This window comes from Budorcas taxicolor, chromosome 22 (genome assembly GCF_023091745.1).
Source record: "Budorcas taxicolor isolate Tak-1 chromosome 22, Takin1.1, whole genome shotgun sequence".
NCBI classification, from domain to species: domain Eukaryota; kingdom Metazoa; phylum Chordata; class Mammalia; order Artiodactyla; family Bovidae; genus Budorcas; species Budorcas taxicolor.
Window position 1 is genome coordinate 54,280,127 of NC_068931.1, and position 24,266 is coordinate 54,304,392.

A 24,266-nucleotide genomic window follows, 5' to 3' on the forward strand; every position below is an offset into this window, starting at 1 on the left:
GTGTTCAACTTTAATGATGATGCCTCTGCTCTTTGTAATCTGTAATCTGGCAGTGGAGCTATTCATGCTACAAATAATTTTACATATAACTGAAATGAGACTGTCAACTCACAGGTGTTCTGAGAGCATATAGGAGTGCTTAACCCAGTTGGGGTAGTAGAGTTTAGATAGATGGGAGAAAGGAAAAAGTGCTTGGCAGGTGGATGTAAGGTCCGAAGAACTTGCTGTATTTGGAGACATTAGAAGGCCCACACAGACAGGAAATAAAATTGTAGCTACTGAAGACTCTTAATTTCTTGGTTTTTAAAAACTTTTTTATTTGTTTATTTTTGGCTGTGCTGGGTCCTCATAGCTTCATAGACTTTTCTGTAGTTAGGGCAAGCATTGGCTACTCCAGGGGTGGTGTGCAAGCTTCTCACTGTGGTGACTTCCCTTGTTGTGGAGCACGGACTCCAGGGTGTGGGGGCTTCAGCAGTTACGGCTCCAGGGCTCTAGAGCACAGACATGAACAGACACAGTAGTTTCAGTGAACAGGCTTAGTTGCTCTGTGGCATGTGGATCTTCCCAGATCAGGGGTCAAACCCATGCCTCCTGCATTGGCAGGCAGATGCTATAGCCCTGGACTGCTAGGGAAATCCCCTCATAGTTTTTAAAGAAATAGTTTATTACATTTTGTTCCAAATCTTTGTGAATTAAAAAAGGATCAAAGTTTACAGACTGTGTTAGACTAAGGATGCAAAAGACTTGCGGATGTGCCACTGTGCTGGGAGCCAGCATGAGGAACCCTGCCTGTGGCAAAGGTCATGAGGAAGGGGCCTGACATGCAAAGGTGGGATCAGGCCTCAGGGGTCCCCCTGGACTTTCTCGAGCATCTACCCCCAAAACCAGAGTCTGCCTGCCTTACTGCATTATGTTTTCCACCTATTCTTCTGACATTACAGGGGGGCTATCCCCGACCACCTTTCTCTGGAAAGAGTTAACTTAGCGCTCCAGCTAATAGTCTCCTGCATATAAAAGGAGTGTCTCAGCTCAAACCCATCTGATGGCTCTCTAACTTGCCTGACAGGTTTCCCCGGACTTTTACAACTAGGCGTGTGATTGTTTACAGCCCCTCAACTGTGAGAGGCACGGGAAGCCTAAAACATAGAGCCTTTCAAAGAGTTAAAAGCTATTAGAATAGTGCTGGTGTAAGATTTCGCTGTTGAGCCAATGCTTGCTGCCAAGTTCCCATATGCCTTATCCACTGTGCACCTGGGAGTGCATTAGTTAACATAGTTGGAATGTAAGAAAAACAAGTGTAGCCTTGAAATTAACCACATCAGATCTTTGAGCTAATTGGTTCTTTCTTGTAACTCACTGCACCTTTACTCTGTGAGAAATGTAACTCTGTTTAGCATTTTCTGAGGCTGACATAGATTAGAAATATAAAGAAAAAACACTTTGAGGGAAAATAAGTTTTCTGGTTGAGCAGCCTTTATAAAAAGAGGGTCATAAAATGTTCACAGGCCTCCAAGGCCAGAAGATAATGTACACAACATCATTGGTGGGAAAGGTTTGCAGAAAAGAATCCTGGTTTCAATAAGGGCAAAACTGCTGGAATGTTTGGGCTGACTCTGTATGACTTTGCATTTTTCATTTCCCTCTATATACAAGTTGAGGTATAAAAGTCCCTTTTGAAAATAAAAGTAATTGGGCCTCGCTCACCGAAGAAGCTTGGTCACCCCGTGTCTCTCTCTCTCTTTTTTAATTTCTCTCTCTTTCAGGCTAGTTCCCATCTGGAACCCAGAGGTCTGCTGTGTCTACTTATTTGCCTGGGTTTCTAAGACCTGAACGGGAAGGCGCCCTGCGTCTTCACTCCCTCGGGAGACCGGGAGGGCACCTGTGGCCTTACGGAGACGGTGCAAGTCTCTTGTTTCGAGACTGTATTGATTTCCTGTGTAAACCAAGGAACATCAGCCTCTTTCTCTCCTCTATTTTCTTATCTGCAACATTCTTTCTTTATCTCTGTCTCTAAATCATTCGCCAAAGCCGACGCTGTTTCTCCTTCGTTTCCCCTGGATCCTGCAGGGGCTGGACCCTGGCACCACTGTAGTGATTGGCAATCATAGTGTCACTGCTTTTCAGCAAATGTGGACTGCTGTTGTTTAAAACAAGCTCCTTGAGTGAGTGTAGGGTTGCCTCAGAGATGTTGCCTTCCTTACCCATGGTCTCACAGTAGGTACTTGAATCACTAGTTGGCAGGTCTTTAGAATGAAGCACACGTTTTTGGGGTATGTTTCTTTTTTCCCCGGGTCAGCTGTTATGAAAACGAAAAATTTCAGTTTCTGTCTTTTTACTTTATTTATTTAACTTTTGTTGGCATGTAGTTGATGGACAGTGTTGTGTTCGTTCCAGGTGTACAGCTATCAGGAATCGTGGTGCATGTTTTCCGGCATTCTTCTCAGCCCCTCAGCACACTGTTTGTATAAGACAAGTGCTTGATGCATTATCGGTTGATCTGTTAGTTTGCTGTAATGGTTTCTGGCCGAGGGTGTCCATGGACTGATCCTTGTACACAGTAATTTGCTTCATTCTTAATACTGCGGGTTTTTGGCTTTTGTCTAATAAAAAAATTCTGTCTGTGGTACACAAGTTCAGGAGACTGTGTCAGAGGCAGAGACCATTCCAGGTGTGTGGCACCAAATGAAATGTATGACATGTCTGCAAATTAACCTGGCTTAGAGATCATCTGTCAGAAGGATCACCTAAAATCTCTCTCCAGTTTATTTGAAGGATTGATTGTAACACATCTCTCTGGAGTAGACAGAAAGCAGATAGGACAGGTGAAATTTGAAGGAAAAGTGATGTGGAAGCACTGCAAGGGAAGTGAGAAACCTAGATGTATATTTATTTCTCTCTGAAGGGGGAAGACAGGTAACTGCAAATCCCTTTAGTTTTATGGTGAGTGTAAAAGTTTTCCAAAACATTTTCTTCTATAGGTCATTGAATTTTTGTCATTAACTTCTGAAGTGTATTGTTGGAAAGGTCTTATGACCCTACCCATTTACCTGAAGAGTAAGAAAGACACAAAGAATTTGTATTTCTTATCCATGGGCACGTGGCTTGTCCATGATGAAGCTGAGACTAGCGTAAAACTCCATTTTCTAGGAAATTTTACCCAACTCCAGACAAAACCTGTTCTCATCACTCTGTTAAACTTGTTCCCTCTTACCCCCACACCCTCCTACCTGCTCCTGCTTAGTCTGTTCTCGTAGTCCTTATCACTTTCTAGTACAGTATGTATGTCACCTCTTTTTGTTTATTGGTTTATTTGTCCTGACTCCTCTAATAGAATGTAAGCTGCACATCGGGCAGGGAATTACTGTCTGGTGTGCTTATCTATCTCAGGCACTTAAAACATTGCCTGGGCATCGTGAGCATTCAGTCAGTATTTGTTACATGAATTCATGTGAGCTGTAACAGATTCTAGGGCTGGACTCAGCTGATTTTGTTGTCCATGTCAACACTCAGTGGCCTTCTCTTTTAATGTTGGATTGACATTATCCAACATTATTATCAGTTTTTACAGATAATGTTTACAGACTTTGTAAAAATTACAGATAAAGCACTTATTTTGGGGGAACAAACAAAAGCTGAACTGTTGAATATCTTGAATTATGTCAGTAGAATCTTGAAAACATGGGAGTGTTGGGAATCTAGGAATATTATTTATCAAGATAATTTTACCTCCAATTCAAGTGGGTAGAGCTAGACGGTATTAAGGGTTATTTAATCCAGGCTTAATTTTATGCACATGAGGAAAACTGACTTAGCAAGGTTAAGGAGCTAGGCCAGGATCAGATCGTCATGTAGAGCTGCATGAATAGAATGTTTTCATTTTCTGTACAAGTTCAGAGCTCCTGCCCAGCTCCTGCCCTTTGCTGACACTTATTTTAGGGGCCCATACCCACCAAACACCTATAGTTCTTCTTGAGAACGTTCTGTAATGGGTAGCAGTGGGAGCAATGGGAACATGTATTGAGCCTTTTCCCACAAATAGCTGAAATTTACACGTATGGCATTGATTTTGAGGTGACAAAATATTTAAAATGTTTTATCTGTGGGGCTAGTGAGGTGACGTCCCTGTCTTGTTATTGTGCGTGCGTGTGTGCATGCTCAGTCACTAAGTTGTGTCCAACTCTTTGCGACCCTCTAGGCTCCTCTGTCCATGGGATTTCCCAGGCAAGGATACTGGAGCGGGTAGCCATGTCCTCCCCCAGGGGATCTTTCTGATCCAGGGAATTGAACCTGTCTCTTGCATCTCCTGCACTGGCAGGCGGATTCTTTACTGCTGCACTACCTGGGAAGCCTCACCTTGTTATCAGGATACTATACAACATCATTTTCTTGTTGTTTGATTTTCCTGGTGCATTTGTTAGCTGGTGTGAATCATTACTCTGTTGTCTTTGAGGCGAGGGTCTATATCTTCTGTGACGCTGGTAACTCTCTCCAGTGTCTGGATATCTGAAAGCTGAGCAATAGATAAGAAACATTTGCATAGTAAGAGCATTGATCCATCTTGTTCAGTTCAGTTCAGTCGCTCAGTCGTGTCCGACTCTTTGCGACCCCATGAATTGCAGCACGTCAGGCCTCCCTGTCCATCACCATCTCTGGGAGTTCACTCAGACTCACGTCCATCAATCCGTGATGCCATTCAGCCATCTCATCCTGGGTCGTCCCCTTCTCCTCCTGCCCCCAATCTCTCCCAGCATCAGAGTCTTTTCCAATGAGTCAACTCTTCGCATGAGGTGGCCAAAGTACTGGAGCTTCAGCTTTAGCATCATTCCTCCCAAAGAAATCCCAGGGTTGATCTCCTTCAGAATGGATTGGTTGGATCTCCTTGCAGTCCAAGGGACTCTCAAGAGTCTTCTCCAACACCACAGTTCAAAAGCATCAATTCTTTGGCTCTCAGCCTTCTTCACAGTCCAACTCTCACATCCATACATGACCACAGGAAAAACCATAGCATTGACTAGACGGACCTTAGTCGGCAAAGTAATGTCTCTGCTTTTGAATATATTATCTAGGTTGGTCATAACTTTTCTTCCAAGGAGTAAGCGTCTTTTAATTTCATGGCTGCAGTCACCATCTGCAGTGATTTTGGAGCCCAGAAAAATAAAGTCTGACACTGTTTCTACTGTTTCCCCATCTATTTGCCATGAAGTGATGGGACCAGATGCCATGATCTTCGTTTTCTGAATGTTGAGCTTTAAGCCAACTTTTTCACTCTCCTCTTTCACTTTCATCAAGAGGCTTTTTAGTTCCTCTTCACTTTCTGCCATAAGGGTGGTGTCATCTGCATATCTGAGGTGATTGCTATTTCTCCCAGCAATCTTGATTCCAGCTTGTGTTTCTTCCAGTCCAGCGTTTCTCATGATGTACTCTGCATAGAAGTTAGATAAGCAGGTGACAATATACAGCCTGACGTACTCCTTTGCCTATTTGGACATTTCAAAGACATTTCAAAGGAAGTAATCAAAACTGATTGCCCAACTTTGTCTTATCAGCTTTCTCCACCTGAATTGTTATATAATTCAGATAACTTGGAGATGGGGGAAGCTGGGGAAATGTTCTTACTGGAACATAGAAGCGCCTCCTTTTCTCCTCCACCAACATGGCAAAAAGGAAGAACCTAGTTGACTCAGGTTTTCAAGGACAAACAGTATTTTTTGATTGACTGTGTTCCAGGAAAATAAACTCCAGTCATCTAATGAAGAGTTATATCTTAATATGTATTCATTTGATAGATACTGCAATCAGCAGTTATTCAGTTCAGTTGCTCAGTTGTGTCTGACTCTTTGAGACCAGCACGGTCTGCATGGACTGCAGCACGCCAGGCCTCCCTGTCCCATCACCAACTCCCAGAGCTTACTCTAACTCATGTCCATCGAGTTGGTGATGCCATCCAACCATCTCATCCTCTGTCATCCCCTTCTTCTCCTGCCTTCAGTCTTTCCCAGCATCAGGGTCTCTTCTGATGAGTCAGTTCTTTGCACTTGCAAATGTACTTTTAGCATGCTCCTAGCCCTTGTGATAGAGATAAACATTCAAAGAATAAACCTGGCAGCATACTTTAGTGGAACTAGGACTAGAGATATAACTTTATAGGGATACAAGTTTGTTTCAGTATGTGATAAAAAAAATAGATTGCCCAAATGTAGAATGTTGCAATATGTCAGAAATTTATCATTTTTTTATGCAAGAGTTTGAGATGAGTGTTCTTGGTTGGCAGGTGGGTTTCTTCTACATAGTGAATCAGAGAGGTAGACTCTTTCCCTTCTAGCGGCTCTGCCCCCACCCCCCGCCCCCCACCCCAATGCATCACTGTATCCAGCTGGTCTAGATAGAAGGCTCATTGTATTGGCAATAAGAAAACCCAGGTTTTAGTTACAATTCTGTTATCTTAATGTTAGCAGGTTTTTTACTGTGATTTTCTAATTTGTAGAATAAGGACAGTTCTATAAATCATTCAAGGTAGTGGATGAAGATGTAGCACTTTGACTTACTAGGAGGGGCAATAGGTGATTTTTGAATTCAGATGTCCTTCTGCCATTTTAAAATAAGCAAATTATTAAAGTAGTGAGTCAACTTGTGCCTATGAAAAAGGATTCATTGGGCATTTATTATGTGCAGGCTCTGTATGAAACACTTTACTTACATTAACTTGCTCAATCTTTTCAAACCTTTATGTTCAGTTCAGTTCAGTTCAGTTGCTCAGTTGTGTCTGACTCTTTGTGACCCCATGAATCTCAGCACGCCAGGCCTCCCTGTCCATCACCAACTCCTGGAGTTCACTCAGATTCACGTCCATTGAGTCAGTGGTGCCATCCAGCCATCTCATCCTGGGTCGTCCCCTTCTCCTCCTGCCCCCAATCCCTCCCAGCATCAAAGTCTTTTCCAATGAGTTAACTCTTCGCATGAGGTGGCCAAAGTACTGGAGCTTCAGCTTTAGCATCATTCCTTCCAAAGAAATCCCGGAGTTGATCTCCTTCAGAATGGACTGGTTGGATCTCCTTGCAGTCCAAGGGACTCTCAAGAGTCTTCTCCAACACCACAGTTCAAAAGCATCAATTCTTCGGTGCTCAGCCTTCTGAGCACCAACTCTCACATCCGTACATGACCACAGGAAAAACCATGGCCTTGACTAGACGGACCTTAGTCAGCAAAGTAATGTTTCTGCTTTTGAATATGCTATCTAGGTTGGTCATAACTTTTCTTCCAAGGAGTAAGCGTCTTTTAATTTCATGGCTGCAGTCACCATCTGCAGTGATTTTGGAGCCCAGAAAAATAAAGTCTGACACTGTTTCCACTGTTTCCCCATCTATTTCCCATGAAGTGATGGGACCAGATGCCATGATCTTCGTTTTCTGAATGTTGAGCTTTAAGCCAACTTTATCTCCATTGTAAAGATGAAGAGGACTTCCCAAGTGGCTCAGTGGTAAAGAATCCGCCTGCCAGTGCAGGAAACATGGGTTTGACCGCTGGCTTGGGAAGATCCCCTGGAGAAGGAAATGGCAACCCACTCCAGTATTGTTGCCTGGGAAATCTGTGGATAGAGGAGCCTGGTAGGTTATGCAGTCCATGAGGTCGCAAAAGAGTCAGATACAACTTAGCGACTAAATAACAAACAACAACAAAAATGAAGAGCTTGAGGCACAGTAGGTTAAATAACTCGCCCTGGGTCACACAGCTACTAAGTAGCAGAATTAGGATTCAAACCTTGATGGTCTGGCTCCAGAATTTTTACTCTGAAACATACACTATAGAATTGTGCCCTGGTTAGGGACTGATACTCATATAGTATATACTGGTGAGGCCGCACCAACGGTATTTCCATTGAATCTTATTGACCACTCATGGTAAAGCACATCCCCTTTTCAGAGATGTTAAAATGTAGAATTTTCTGTCCGACAAATGCACCAGGAAAATTGAACAGGAAAATATGTGTTATGGTACTGTAATTGCACAATGAGAAAATCACCTTGCTAGCTCCACAGATAAATTATTTTGAACATTTTATTATCTCAAAAATCAAATGCCATACATTTAAATTCCAGGTCTTTACGGGAAAAGGCTAAATTGATATGAGTCACTGACAAGTCTTAGATTTGACGAGATATGGTAGGAAAGTCACAAAGTCACTTCCCATCATTTGAGCACAGGTTAACCTTCAGCCTTGTCAGAGTCAGAGCCGCCTGACCCAGATAGGGTCTATATTTTTACTACATGCTCTCTTAATAAGCTAATTCCTGGCAGCCAGACATATAAAATAGAATGCAAGTAAGAATGCCTAACAAGTGGAATTGTGCCAGGACTCGAAGTCTTAGCTCAAAATTATGTTTTCAGATTGGCCCTGTCTTTTCTTTCTGTCTCAGACAGAGTTACTCTAATTCTGTCCTCCCAAGATCTTGTGCATACTTCTATCATAACTCAGCATATTGTTGGGGAAAATTATTTGCTTTCCTTTTTGTTTTTCCTACTAGATTACATGCTAATAAAAGCCTTGTTAATGTGTAGAGTGGTATACAGCCTGAAATAGAGTAGGCATTCAGTCCTGTTTATTGAAGGAATAGGGGACAAAGTAGATAATTAGTTAATTCCTCTAGAGAATGGTAGATAAAGAAGAAAGTATGGGAGACCCCTGTAAGTTAATGGTTACTCAAGAAAGTAGGTTTGCTTAACCACAAAACGAAGCAGGCTTGCTTAGCAACAAACCATGCCACAGAAGCACAAGATATGCCTCAAAACAATAAAATAATGGTGGCATGAGACCCACATTCTGCTCAGTGAGCTCAGTAAGTAAATGACCCCTACGATATGCTCTCTGCACACTTAAAATTCAATAATTTACGGAAAGGTGACACTTGAAAGACGTTCATTGTACTGAGACCTGAAATAATTTTTCCATGGAGCCCCGACAGTCCTGGCTTGACCATGTAGGGACAAGAAAACTCCTGTGCCCAGCCTGGAGAAGGAGCTGATGATGGAAGCATGATGTCCACTCGAGAATGAGGGAGGAGGCAGCCTATTCCCCCTGCCCACTTTCCCTTTGATGAAAAGAATGTAGGCCACCAAGTTCCTAGGGTGGCACCTTCTCACCCAGCTGTGTGTAAGCCTCACAAATGTCCTATTCTAATAAATAACTTATCCTTTAAAAATATTTATTTTTGGCTGTTCTGGGCCTTGGTTGCTGCTCACAGACTTTCTCTAGTCACTTTGCCCCTCGCTGAATTCTTTCTGCGCTGAGACATGAAAGACCAGAGCTCCTTAGAACCCCCAAAACACCACCTACTGGTTTCAGATGGTTGATTGTTTTGTGGGTTATAGTAGTAGATTTTTAGCTTACTCAGGAAAGATGATGTAAAACAAGTTTTAAAGATTTAACTTTTAACAGCATTATCCAATAAACAAACCACATGGAACAATCAATCACACTGTCAAGAGACAGGGATTCCTGGATGGCACCAGTGGTAAAGAGTCCACCTGCCAGTGCAGCAGACACAAGAGACATGGGTTCAGTGCTTGGGTTTGGAAGCTCCACTGGAGGAGGAAATGGCAACACACTCCACTATTCTTGTCTGGCAGGACTGATATGGGTGAAAGAACATTTGTACCCACATCAAACTCTGCAGAGAACCTGATGTTATGGGAGAATCTTTTGATAAAGGGTATCTTTGCTCCTACTCTAAAACTAGGTGTGTGATTTGGGGCAGGTATCACACCTCTTGGTGCCTAGGTTTCTAATTTACAAAATGGGAAGAATCACCGGAATACCTGACAGGATTGCTGTAAGAATTAAATCCCATGATGTGTGGAAAGCACTTAGTACTGTGCTCGGTACTTAGTGGAAGGGAGGAAATAAACGTTAGTAGCTTCTGTTATTATCTGTTGTATGTGTCATCAGTGAGCAAAGAGTGGTGAACTAGAAATGTTTATTGGTCTCTAATTTGGCAATTCTTTCTATGGTTTTTTTTTTTTTTTTTAAACTTGACTTTCAGCTTTATATAAGCACTTCCTTATTTAAGAATGATCATTCTTCTCAGGGGTTTCTGCCTTTGCTAAAGTTGCATCCCTCGCCTGTTTTTTTCAGTGGATTGCTTGCCCTCTTAGCCAATGGACAACTTAGCATTTGAAATGAATGAAGATGCAGAGCAAAAGGTTGTGTCTGAGGGGAAGATGAACACCTTCTCCAGAATGGTAAGAATGTAAATGGGGATTTACATCTTGAGATTACTTGCCTCAAAACCTTTATGCAGATCTCAGGAAAGAGCCCCTCCTTAGACCAGTTTTCTTCAAGTGACCTTCTAAAGAAAGCTAGCGTGTCCTATTCTGAAAATCTGACCTGCCTTTTCTCTCGTAAACTATTAACTCCTGTAGCTGTTTAGTGGCCCAGCTTTCTATGAATTGTTGTTCCTGGCATTAGTGAGTTATTTATTGTTCAATATAATACCCTTATACAATGTTAAACTGAATATGTTGGTAAATGATGATGCTATACCAAACATATCATTAAATAATTTAAAACATTAAAAAAATGTTTTACACATTAAAAAAATTACATTCAAGTATTACAAAATATTGGCAATATTCTCTGTGTTGTATAATAATACATCCTTGTTGCCTGTCTTACACTCAACAGTTTGTACTCTTAGTCCCCAATCCATTATTCTTCCCCTGCCTACCCACTGGTAATCATTAATTTGCTCTTTATATGGTGAGTATGCTTCTTTTTTTGTTATATTCACTAGTTTGTTATATTTTTTTAGATTCCACATATAAGTGATATCATTCAGTATTTGTCTTTCTTTGTCTGACTTATTTCACTTAGCACAATGGCCTCCCAGTCCATCCATGCTGCTACAAATGGCAAGGAATTTTTTCCTTTTTTATGACTGAGTAGTATTCTATCATATATATACTGCATCTTCTTTATCCAGCCATCTGTTAATGGACACTTAGGTTGCTTCAATATCTTGGAGATTGTAAATAATGCTGCTGTGAATATTGAGGTGCATGTATCCCTTTGAATTAGTGTTTTTGTTTTAAATATATACTTGGGAGTGAAATCTCCAGGTCATATAGCGGTTCCATCATTAGTTTTTTGAGAAACCTCCATATTGTTCTCCACAGTGACTGCAGAGTTTACATTCCTACCAACAGTGTACAGGGTTCCCTTTTTCCCACATCCTTGCCAACATTTGTTATTTGTGTTCTTTTGACTATTTATAAGTGTTAATAAGGCTTCCCTGGTGGCTCAGAGGTTAAAGCGTCTGCCTCCAATGCGGGAGACCCGGGTTTGATACCTGGGTCGGGAAGATTCCCTGGAGAAGGAAATGGCAGCCCACTCCAGTTTTCTTGTCTGGAGAATCCCATGGATGGAGGAGCCTGGTAGGCTACAGTCCATGGGGTCCCAAAGAGTTGGACACGACTGAGCGACTTCACTTTCACTTTCAAAGTAAGACTATCTATGTTAGAATTATTAGTGATCAAAAACATACTTGATCAGAGAGCAAGACCAGGAACTCAGAGAGCAGTGGAAAAGGACTCCTTGCTGTCATTGAGGATAGTCATCATTTTAGTGGTCAGAGGAGTAAGGGCAAGTTGGTTCAAAGGTTGGGGTGAGTATTTTCTTGGCAGCTTTCAGTAATGTGGATTGTAACTCAGAAATAAGTGTATAGCATATATTTGTGATATGAAACCAGGAAGTAGTAACATAGAAATACATGGAAATACTGTGACTTAGAGTTGAGTGATGACTTAGGTCATATAGGTAATACGCATAATAGTATGTATTATTACTAAAGGGAATTTACTGAAGCTATTTAAATGAGGGAGGGAGGGGGAGACAGAGACTTGTCAGGTCAGGCCCATTGATTACTGATATGTTACTTATTCCCATGCATGTACCTGTACACATAAATGCATTTGTACATTCTGGAACCAAAACATTCTTAGAAAATAGCTCCTTATAATCTCATTGATTTTCAGGTGAAGAAACTGGTAAATAGGGGCTAATTGACTGATTTGGAAGTACTTAGTTGGGTACTTAATTTCCTTAATTTATTGTGTGCCCCAGTCCTCAAATGTTTATTTTTATTCTTGTTCATTTGGGTGTTATCTGAGGTATGGGCCATGTGTGAATGTCCTACAGTCCTTGCACTTGCCCAGCTGCTAGACTGAAGAGAGAACCTGAGCCAGCAGCAGACACATCAGTGGTGCACTGGACAGGGCGTCTTACAGGTCAGAGGCCAAGGGCCTAGAAGGACACCCACCGGGTACTGCTGAGGGCAGGCAGGACACAGGCTCGATTTTCCCTGCACAGGGGAGGAGGGGGGCTATCAATTATAAGGGGCCTGATGTTAGAAGGGCTCCTGGGTTGCAGGGAGACTGTTGGAATGCATCTCCCCACAGCTCTGGGTTAGCAACCATTGCAAGGGCCACTGTTCCTCCGTGATGACTGAACATACCGGAGCCGATGTGGTCCGAGGGCTGGAACAATCATTAGTGGGGGTCAGGCCGATCATGCACGTGGTTACTGATTCGTTTCCCCTTAGGAGGGGAGGAAGTTGTGTTCATCAGGTAAGGGTGAGGCAGAGTGGGGAAGGGCTGTACAGAGAGCAGGAGAGCAGCCATCTTATGGGGCCTGACCATGCTGTGAGTGTGTGTGTGTGTGTGTGTGTGTGTGTGTATTGATTTACACATCTCTCATTTTACTCAGTTCGTTTATCCCACAAATGTGCTTTTTTTTTTTTTTAATAAAAGAGGAAATAAACCAAACAGATAGTTGGCAATGTTTCTGATGCCTCAAGAGTGGAGAATAATTTCTAATTTCTTCTAGGAAAAGACGAGGCAGTGGTCACTGATGAGCATTTTCCTGGTGTGTCTTTTGGCTTGCACCATTACCACGGTGATCGGAGTCCTGATTGTCTCCTTGGTTTATGTCAACAACCCTCAGCCTCATTCAGAACCCGGAGCCCAATCTCTGCAAACAGCAATTCCCGTGGTGCCAAAGGCTGTTGATCCAAAATTTAAGTTTCTTTATCATTTACCTAAATCCAAGGTATGCTGCTAAGTCACTTCAGTTGTGTCTGACTCTGTGCGACCCCATAGATGGCAGCCCACTAGGCTCCCCTGTCCCTGGGATTCTGCAGGCAAGAAGACTGGAGTGGGTTGCCATTTCCTTCTCCAATGCATGAAAGTGAAAAGTGAAAGTGAAGTCGCTCAGTCGTGTCTGACTCTTAGCAACCCCATGGACTGCAGCCTACCAGGCTCCTCTGTCCATGGGATTTTCCAGGCAAGAGTATTGGAGTGGGGTGCCATTGCCTTCTCTGTGGTATGGGTCACACGTATTAAGAAAAAGAATCATCTATTATAAATGATGATTTCAAAATGAAGTTTCCATTGCTTGTTTACTAAGCTGTGTTCTCTCTTCATTGGAAAAAAGTAGCTGTGGGCTGTTTGGATGAAGGGAAGTGAGGGATGGAGAAGGGGAAAGGTGGGTGGATGTTGGCTCCGGGCTGAACTTTGCTTTAGTAGCTGGTTCTCTGGGAGGTACAGGAGGACAGATGGAAAGCCCTGTATTCTCTTGTCAAGATAGGTGTTCGTTTTTCTAACAGGGACTGATTGCAGTGTTGTCTCCTGGAACCTTGTAGACCTGTTCTTTCTCTTCTTTTTTGGGGGGACCTCCTGTATCCACTCACCCCCATATCCACTCACCCCCATATCCACTCACCCTCATATCCACTCACCCCCGTTTCCTTTTTCCCTGTGCTGCCCTCTCACTCTGGGGGCCGTGGTGGCCTCACTTTCCTCAGGAGATGGCCTCCATGCTGATGGTTTGCCTACGACTTTCCAGGTGTTTGAGTACCCTGGTGGCACAATCCAGTGGGCCCGGTACAGGAACAATGCCAACGACTACCTCAGCATTGAAGAGGAGGCCTTTGGCAGCAGCTTAAACAGCCAGAGATCACAGATAAGCCTGGGGACCCTGAGAATAAAAAGCAGTGGCCTCCGGGCCCCTCACTGGCACTTCAATGCCAACGAACATGGCTATCTTGTACAGGTATAACTGGTTTGCCCACATTCTGTGCTTGAGCATTTGTGCATTGTGTCCTCAGGCTATTATTTAGGTTGTTGCGAAACCTACTTAACTAATAGGATGATAGGCAACATCCAGGCTTTGGCTGTGTACCCAATTAGACCAGTTAGCAGTGCCTTGGAACATTAGACTGTTTGTCTTAATTATTCGTGGCATCACTTTGAACTTCTTTCTTCAATATAAAATCATTTTTCATACATTGTTAAGCTCAGATCACTGTTCCATCCTTTGAGCCAAAGCTAAAACTGGTAGCTCTGATCTAATGATCAAAGAGACTACAGCTTCCCTTTAGGGAAAAAAGCAGGGACTGGAATAACGAACTAGTTTGCTGATGTTCAACCTGGAGTCCCTGAGATCCGCCAATGGTATGCCCTTTTGTGGCTTTTACTTTCCAGAATTCTTTGGAAGTAAAGTGAAATAGAGCTGGAAGTGAAATGAGTGTACTTCCCTGAATTGCAAATAATTCATTAATTCTGAAATGTATTTATGGCTTCTGTGTTCCAGACACTGGGGAAATTGGAGTGATTAAGCTTTCATAGAACTTTCAGAGTTTGGTCTTACCCTGGTAATCTTGTTAATAGATGAGCCAATTTTTGTGTGTGACATATTTCTGTTATTGCTAATAAAACTCCTTTTTTATACTTGGACAATTCACTCGATTTTAGAATTTACAAGAAGAGAGATTAGAGCTTCAACTATGAGATTAAACCCTCCTTAGAAGAATACTTGGACATAACAGTAAATGTACTATGTTATTACTATTATTATTATTAAAATTATATGTAGGCTTTTTCTTACCTGGTAAATACATACACATCTGTTTGCAAACACACAAACATACACAAGCGTACACATGTATGTCTATGGAACCATCTATGAACACACACATGTGCTTGCAGTCTTTTCAAACTAGCATGATCTTAGAGCTCTAAATGCTCAGTGGGGTGGTATTATCCCGAAGAGGGCAAAAACTGGTTGTTAGCAGGGTGAAAGTATCACTCTTTTCATGTCTACAGCATAGATGTACGTGTAGTACGTGAGCAGTATGTGTATGCCATATGCAGGTCTCCAGTACCTCTGTAATGGTAACGTTTCATAGGGTGGGGATTAGAAGAACAGGCTAACATGGTACCTTAGAAGGCAGGTAATGAAAAAAGGTTGGAAAGCACTGCTCTAAATTGATGTTGGGACATGCTCTTCCATTTCCATTTCAGGGGACGGCATGGGTTGGGGTGGTTGACGATGGTGCTGTCGTTACCACGTACAATGTTACAGCTGGCCAAGTGATCTTCTTCCCAAAAAACACAGTGCACTGGATAAAGAATGTGGGGAGTGAAGACTGCTTTTTTTTGCTCTTCTTTTCTACACATGAGGAACTTCAGACCCTGGATGTTGATGATGTATTTTTTTCTACACCTGAGGATATTGCTTCCCGGTCACTTAAGGTCTGTATCACTGCTGAGAATACTTCCAGGTCAATTAAAGGTGTGTACCACTGCTGAGAACAAATCTTGAGAGGGTGTGCATTCCGTGGGCACCAAGAAGGCATGGCTGTTCGAGTTTCTAAGGTGGCAGTCAACAAAGTAACAGTTGGGTAATGGGCTCAAGAACATGACTTGCTTCCTATTTAACACATAAACTGCCTCGAAGTTGAATTGCTCTTTATTTTCCCCTATGAAGGGCTTCTATAGGAAAGTATTTTTAAAAAATATTTTGTTTTAATATTTATTTCTTTGGCTGCATCGGGTCTTAGTTGTGGCATTCGAAGACGTTGCAGTACACAGGCTTCTCTAGTTGTGCGTGGGCTCCAGAGCGTATGGGCTCAGTAGTCACTCCGTGGCATGTTGTTACTCAGCAGTTACTCTGTGGTATGTGGGATCTTAGTGCCTCTCAGTTGAGTTCAGTTCAGTCACTCAGTTGTGTCCGACTCTTTGCCATCCCATGAATCGCAGCACGCCAGGCCTCCCTGTCCATCACCATCTCCCGGAGTTCACTCAAACTCATGTCCATCAAGTCGGTGATACCATCCAGCCATCTCATCCTCTGTCGTCCCCTTCTCCTCCTGCCCCCAATCCCTCCCAGCATCAGAGCCTTTTCCAATGAGTCACCTCTTCGCATGAGGTGGCCAAAGTACAGAAGTTTCAGCTTTAGCATCATTCCTTCCAAAGAACACCCAGGGCTGATCTTCTTCAGAATGGACTGGTTGGATCTCCTTGCAGTCCAAGGGACTCTCAAGAGTCTTCTCCAACACTACAGTTCAAAAGCATCAATTCTTTGGCGCTCAGTCTTCTTCACAGTCCAACTCTCACATCCATACATGACTACAGGAAAAACCATAGCCTTGACTAGATGGACCTTAGTCAGCAAAGTAATGTCTCTGCTTTTGAATATGCTATCTAGGTTGGTCATAGCTTTTCTTCCAAGGAGTAAGCGTCTTTTAATTTCATGGCAGCAGTCACCATCTGCCGTGATTTTTGAGCCCCAAAAAATAAAGTCAGCCACTGTTTCCACTGTTTCATGTTGTAGCATGTATCAGTACTTTGTTTCTTTTTAAAATTTAAAATATTTATTTATTCGGCTGTGCTGAGTCTTAGTTTGCAGGTATCTTATACGGTCTCTTATGTGTTTCAGCCTGAAGGTGGAATTAATTTCATTAGAACATTCCATAAGCAAAAGGAGGATCAGGGGGTCAATCTTCCTCCCAACTTGGCAGAACTTGTTGTCAATGCTAATTACTCACAGTCTCCAGATAACTTTGTGTGGAGGTACTTTTATGACTTGAAAGGTATAGTATGTTATTTCATGAAGGCTTTTTATTTTTTGGTTAAGTATTTATATATGTATGATTACATAGGTGTATTGGATTAAGATGTAATGTGTTTTTGTTTTATTTATTTTTTTTACAGCAAGGCATAGTCAAGAGAACTTTGAAAAAACACATTTCTCAACAGAGTAGGAAATGAGAGAAAAGGCCTGGAAGCAAATGAGATTGTGGGAAAAAAATTCAGAGCATGAGAGGGTGTGTGTTGGGGCTGGGCAATGCTGTTGGAGAAGAGCCTGATGATAGAGTAGGGGTCCAACCATGTAGCAATTAAGTGGTTTATTTTTATTTATTTTAAAATTAATAATTGATTAATTTGGCTACATGGGATCTTTGTGCAGTGAAGATCCTGTGAAGGTCTCTGCACGCAGGATTTTTGTTGAGGCACATGGGCTTTCCAGTTGTGATGCACAGGCTTAGTAGTGAAGGTGCTCGGGCTTAGTTGCTTTGCAGTTTGTGGGATCTTAGTTCCCCCATCAGAGATTGAGCCTGTATTGCAAGGTGGGTTCTTAACCGTTGGACCACCAGAGAAGTCCCAATTAAGGGGTTTTAAATAGGAGAGTGATACAGTGAGGTTTTTAATTTACCTATTTTTATCATTTATTTTATATTATCTTATTGAGGTGTAATTGACTTACAACATTATGTTAGTCTCAGGTATACAACACAGTGATTCAATATTTGTATGTATTATGAAATGATCACCACAATAAGTCCAGTTATTAGTAACATCACCACTGTACATATTAATAGTTGCAAATTTTTTTCTTAGGACAACTTACAAGATCTTAGTAACTCTAATGTATGCATTGTGAAGTGAAAGTCACTCAGTCATGTCCGACTCTTTGCAACCCCATGGACTATAGGGTCCATGGAATTCTCTAGGCTGGAATACTGGAGTGGGTAGCCTTTCGCTTCTCCAGGGGATCTTCCCAACCCAGGGATTGAGTCCAGGTCTCCCACACTGCAGGTGGATCTTTACCAGCTGAGCCACAAGGGAAGCCAGTGTATGCTTTACAGTGTTGTTAACTATGGTGCCTCGTTCTGCATCATGTCCCCATGACCTGCTTATTTTATAACTGGAAATTTATGTCTTTTGCCTTTCTTCACCCATTTCAACCAGCCCCATTGCCTGCCTCTGCAGCTACCACTCTGTTCCCTGTACCTGTGAGCTTGGGCACATAGATTGTTTCCGTATGTTGGCTATTGTAAATATGCTGCAGTGAACGAGGGTGCAGCTGTCTCTTTGAGTTGGTGTTAGTTTTTGTTTTTGGAGTGATGACCAGCAGAATTGTGGAGAATGATTGCAAGCGGCCAGCTGAGAAGCAGGGAGATGAGTCAGGGACTCTTGCAGTCTTTCAGGTGGGGGATGATGGTGGCCTCACTCTGTAAAACAGAAAGAATTGTTGAGAAGCAGGGAATTTAACTGACAGGACTTCACTGACTGATCGAGGAGAAAGGTTTAGGATGAGTCTCATGTTTTCCATGGGCTTCCCTAGTGGCTCAGACAGTAAAGAATTGACCTACAGTGCAGGAGACAGGGTTAGATCCCTGGGTCGGGAAGATCCTCTGGAGAAGGGAATGGCAACCCACTCCAGTATTCTTGCCTGGAGAATCCCCATGGACAGTGGTGCCTGGCAGGCTACAGTCCATAGGGTCACAAAGAGTTAGACACAACTGAATGGCTAGTTGTACAACCAGGTCCCCTGAGTTGAACATCTTAAAAGAGGTCACTGTATGTTAGAAATTTCAGGAGAACTTGGGAAGGTAGGATAGCATCTGGCAGTATCAGGTCAATATCTTGGCAGCACACAGGATGTGCTCTTGTACTTCCTACCACATAAACTTCTGTGACTACAGAAGGGCTGTTCCTGGGACTGCATTTGGCTCTCCTTTTGTGGTACCGTTTTGAAGTAGTTTTGTCTTATTTTGTTTTTTAAATTTCATCTGATTTAGGCTCAAAAGAACATCGATTTCCTGGAGGAATAATACAGTTGGCACAATATTGGAAAAATAGTAGTGAACTGAGCCACAGTGAAAAAATTTTTAGTGAATTCCTGAATCAGGTAATCGAGAAAAATGTTCTGATGATTATCAAAATGGATGAAATATGAGCTTTAGGTTGGGTCAGTTTTTTTGGACAAAGCAAAAGGAAAGAGCTAGTCAAACACTTGTTGACTTGATCAATGCAAACTATTGATTGAGGCCTCATTGTGAATTTGGAAGCTTAACTTCTTGGCATGGATGGTTACATTAATAAAGAGACTGGAGGCTTGTGAGATTTCTCTTTTCATGTGTTTTAAATGCTCAACTGGCAGTATTGTTTAATGACTAAGAGCACCGCTCTGGCATCAAATCCCGTGATTCAAACCCCAGTTCTGCCACGGTGTGTCCCTAGTTTACTCAGGCAACCTAGACTTTAATATCATCTCATACGGTTGGTGGCAATCTTGCAAGATTGTTATAAAGGACAAGTGACATAATAACTGTAAAGGAATATAAAAAATTGCCTGTTCTCAGTGAGGGCTTTATAAATATTAGTTACTACAATGGTTATATGAATTGTTAAATTGCTGAGTTGAATGTTGGCTAAATGTTGGAATTCATTTTTCTTTTTCTTTCTCAAGCATCAAAAAGCCCTCACTTTGAGTACACTCAGGATTTATAACAATGGATTACGACAGCCACACTTTCATTTTAATGCAAATGAAATGGGATACGTAATAAGTGGATGTGCAAAGGTAATTTCTCTGTGAACAGTTTTTTCCTGTATTTTCCTTTTCAGTGCAGAAGGAAGCAAACAGGAGGTATTTCTTTGTTTTGGTTCAGTTGTTGGTAATAGAATAGGACTTTGTGCACGTGGCTTTCTGGGCATGGTTTCCATAGAGGGTACCATGCATGTCCTGGGAGGTAACTTCCAAGTTTGCTCTTAGCACGAGGAGGGTTCTAAGAACATTCAGAACTGATAGAGAGGTTTATCACTAATGGTGAAGGGCTGGAATACCTGCTTACATTTTCTGAGTTTTGCATTCTCTGGTAACGCAAGCATTTAGTGTGCTCTGCTTTGGGGACCATGAAATTGTCTGTTTGTCTCTCAGTGTGATATGAGTGGGGGTGGTGGGGAGGTGTGGAGCCCCAGTTGGGTGGCCATATATCCCCTTGGTGAAATTATTAATAGCACCACTTTTGACTCTACAGAGTCCTGGTTTGGGTGATCAATTAATTGTATGATTACCATAAGAAAAGCCACACAAAGTATCATCTTATTACAGTGATTTGACAGTAGCTCCTCTGGGCTTTCGTAGGGATCCTGGGAAGATCTACAGGTAAAAATGGGCTTCTCTAGCTTATATCTGCTTCAGTTGTGACAGAATCAGAACAGACTGAAATTCACCTTTTCTGTCATCCGGAGCAAAAGTTTTACGTTTTTAGAGGCGACAGCTCTAATAAACGGGAAAAGGGCATTGTCATTAATCCTCCACAGATTTCCTTTCAAGGATCAGATGTCCTTTGTGAGGTGCTTTGTGTGCATGTGTGTGCGTTTATGTGCATTCAGTCTCCAGCCCTCTTAAAGGTAGACCCTTAGGATGTTGCTCTCCCAGAGGCTGACTTTTCCCAAATGAGTGGAAAGGAGGGTGTAGGGGTAGTAAAACGCTGGCATTTAAATCCTCTGCCTAATTAGTGAATGAAGGTCATTGATACCCTTAATTAGAACATGGCAGTTAATGCTCTTTTTGTATGAAGTTCTGCAGTATTGATTTCACTAATGCATTCTGAGGGACTTTTACTTCAATAGAGTATCTTCTAATTTTTGTGGAACTGTGTCTCAGAAACAGGAGCGTGAATGTGAAAGATTGCCTCTTTTTTGCTGTTTACCTTCTCTAAGAAGTCCCTTTATAACTATGTGCTTTTATTGATCTGTTCACTGTGAATACTTATCCTTATTGAATATATGATTTTGTTTGCTTCAGTTCAGCATTGTTTTCTCCCCCCTGCTTAGGTGGGCATTATCAATGCTCAGAGTTCCACAGAGTTTGACATTCACATTGGAGATGTGATATTTTTCCCCACTGGAACCCAGCATTACATTAAGAGCACATGTGATGAAGATTTGCTTCTCATTCTTGCCTTCAGCACTGGAGACCAGGTGAGAATAAGCCAGTGTTGGAGATGTTGGTGAGTGCCAGTGATGTGCAGAGTCCTCTGCTAAGCAGTGTGTCTGGGTCATAGAGGGGACTCAGCACATGGATATTGAATTGATGACTGCTTTAATGAACTGGCTGAACCAACGTGTGAAGAGGAGAATTGGAGGTCAAATAATCTTTTCATTTGGTTATAAAGGGATCCAGTACATCACATTTCTCTCTCAATTCCCCGAATTCTCAATCAACTGAGAAAAAAGATGAAAGAGTAGCATGTGTGTGCTCAGTTGCTTCAGTCGTGTCCGACTCCTTGCAACCCCATGGACTGTAGCCCTCCAGGCTCCTCTGTCCATGGAGTTGTCCAGGCAAGAATACTGGAGTGAGTTGCCATGGCCTTCTTCAGGGGATCTTCCCAACCCAGGGATTGAACCTGTGTCTCTTAAGTCTCCTGCATTAGCAGGTGGATTCTTCACCAGTGGTGCCACTGGGAAGCCCAAAGAGCAGCATACAGAGACTTAGAAAATCATTTCTGTTACTAATCATGAAGATATTTGGGAATGTGATTAGCATCTGTGGTTAGGTGGGTTTCCTGATATCTGTTAGGTTGGCCAGGATTGGGTTGGCTTACTGGTGTTGAGGTGAGCTCTTACACACCTTATGGCATAGAGAAACACAGCCTGAGTTTTGAAGCTTTGCCAGCTCCCTAACAGAGAGGGAGGAGGTGAAGTAAGTATGGCCAATTTATTCTTGTGAAATTTATGGTGGAGAGATAAGGGAGAAAGAGAGAGAGAAAGGAAGAGGGAGGAAGGACAGGTCTCTTGTATATGGAAGGAAACTATAGGAGACATGAAGTAGCATGAAGTGTGACTCAGCAGTGCTCCTGAGAGGGAGTAGCATTCCCTCCCATCACTGCTTTAAGCAAATCTGATACACCGTGATCTGTATTATAAAACACATATGAAGAGAAATTATTTGTTAGATTAAATAGTTGTTTGCTTTTAAAAATTCACCCGTTTTTCCTTAATTAGATGGAATAATGTGTTTGAAGAACAAGAATAAGCAGTAGAACTTAGATTTTAGAAAAAGGTCTTAGGACTAGATTCCCTGCCGAGACAGGGTGATAATTATGAGTCTGGGACCCCTGGGGCAGGTCCAGAAATGACAGGCCGTGGTTCTCTTGGCCATGGTTCTTCCCACGTGGAGACCCAACAAGATCTCCAGCGGGGAGCACGGTGTGGATTCTGCAGTTTCATCAACCAGACCTGTACCAAGAGGCGAGCCTGTCCTGCTGGGTGATGACACTTCCCCTCTTCAAAGGAGACTGGAAAACTCCAGAGTCTGCTTCTCTGAGTCTCCAAACCTTTCTGGTGGTACCTGGGGTGAGGTTTGTGGAGAGCTCTATGAGGAAGTTATGCACTGGAAAACTATTAACAGCTGTAGACTTGCTCGGACAAGGTGTGGGACAGGATTCTGGTGTCCCATACTCTTGGAGCCGGTCTCACTGGAGTCGGACACGACTGAGCGACTTTCACTTTCACTTTTCACAAGATGCAAATTTCCAGTTATAAACGAAAAAAGGCATGGGGACATGGTGCAGAGCAAGGTGCACACTGGCTTCCCTGGCAGCTTAGCTGGTGCTTTCATTGCTACCGCCACCCCCTTGGTCTTTATTCTCTACAGTTACTATAAGAACAAATCACGAAGCAAAATCCAATCCAATATAAGTAGGAAAACAAGGGAAAAACATCAAGAGAGAGGAGGGAGAGAGGATGAGAGACAGTCTGAGAGATGGAAACACACACCCAGAAGGAAACAGAGAATGAGAGATGGGAACACAGAAGAGACATATGTGCCCAGAAACACACATAGAGAGATAAACAGAGACAGAGACATGCACAGAAATAGAGACAGAGAACCACAAGCAGAGTGACACAGACAGACAGAAGCAGCGCAGAGACATACGGACAGAAGGAAACACCCGAACACAGACACAGAGAGGGGCGGAGACCCATAGGGAGGGAGAGACAGGAGGAGAGACACATGGACACACACATCCCACACACAGACAGATCTGTACACACAGGAGAGGGAAAGGCTGACGAGCTAGCGAGAAACACACACGGAGAGATTCAAAGACATACAAGCTCAGAGACACACGCAGACAGAGAAGCACAGTGAGCGACACAGAGAGACCCACATGCATGCAGAAATTGAGAGGCTGGCTGAGAAAGGAGGTGGTGTCAGAGAATGGGGAGCAGAGAGAAGGACAGGAAGGTAGTGATGCAGAGAGGGCGGACAGAGTCAAACCAGCTGGACAGCCCCGCCCCAGAGGCAGAGACAAACGACTGTCTCTGGCTACGGAGAAGGAGGGGCGCTTACCTGGCCGCCAGGTGAGCCTCCATCACGTGCCTCTGCACGTGGAGCTCGGAGAGGCCCTTTGGGCACTAATCCCTGCTTCTAGGTGGACAGAAGGTCGTGCTCCCTCTTTAAAGAGAACTAGCTCCCAGTGGGATGGAGGTCTCTTCTAAAGAGATGCCTCGGCATCTGTAGCCATCACTCACTTCCCTTATTCCTGGAGTGGAAAAGGTGAGCTCCCCCTGGCAAGAGAAGACAAGCTCAAGGGGACCATTTGCAGGATTTCACAGCTCCTAGTGTTACATAGCCATGCAGCTAACATTGTGAAAGTGCCCTTATGGCTGTAGGATCTCTGTGGCTGTACTTTGGCGCTAACACCTCTTCTTTTGGTTTCCACTATCAGTTGCAAACCCTTGACATGGATGATTATCTCCAGGCCACCGCAGACCACATCCTGGCTCAGCTTTTCTTCAAGAAGCAAAGTGAGTTTGAGAAGATCCCCCAATTCAAGGAAGACCAGGCAGTCAACCTGCCTTAGATTTGCTGACGTGTTCATGTCTATTTTTCTCTCTTCATATGTTATTACAGTTTTTAAAGAAGGTCCACTTGGCTCATGAATTTGTAGCTCCTTACAGAATGGTATTGGTCAAGCAGGTGTGAAGCAGCCCCACGGGCTCATTCAGCTAAGATCATAGGCAACTTGTGCTAAGCGAACATTCCTGTGTACTTTGCAGCTTGTCTACAGAGGGGCTCTGCTCAATTAAATTACTATTTTTTTAATGGATTTTAGTATGCATGTATGTATTTATTT

General features: G+C 42.9%; 1 protein-coding gene across 1 annotated transcript; it reads left to right on the plus strand.

Annotated features, from left to right (window-relative positions):
• Positions 1–10,152: 10,152 nt before the first annotated feature.
• On the plus strand, positions 10,153–23,993 carry LOC128067266 (uncharacterized). The gene is made up of 9 exons (XM_052660219.1): positions 10,153–10,236; positions 12,878–13,099; positions 13,895–14,101; positions 15,352–15,582; positions 16,769–16,922; positions 18,915–19,024; positions 19,586–19,699; positions 20,959–21,105; positions 23,859–23,993. The coding sequence occupies exons 1-9, from the start codon at positions 10,153–10,155 to the stop codon at positions 23,991–23,993; spliced, it is 1,404 nt and encodes a 467-aa protein (XP_052516179.1).
• The last annotated feature ends 273 nt before the right edge of the window (positions 23,994–24,266 follow it).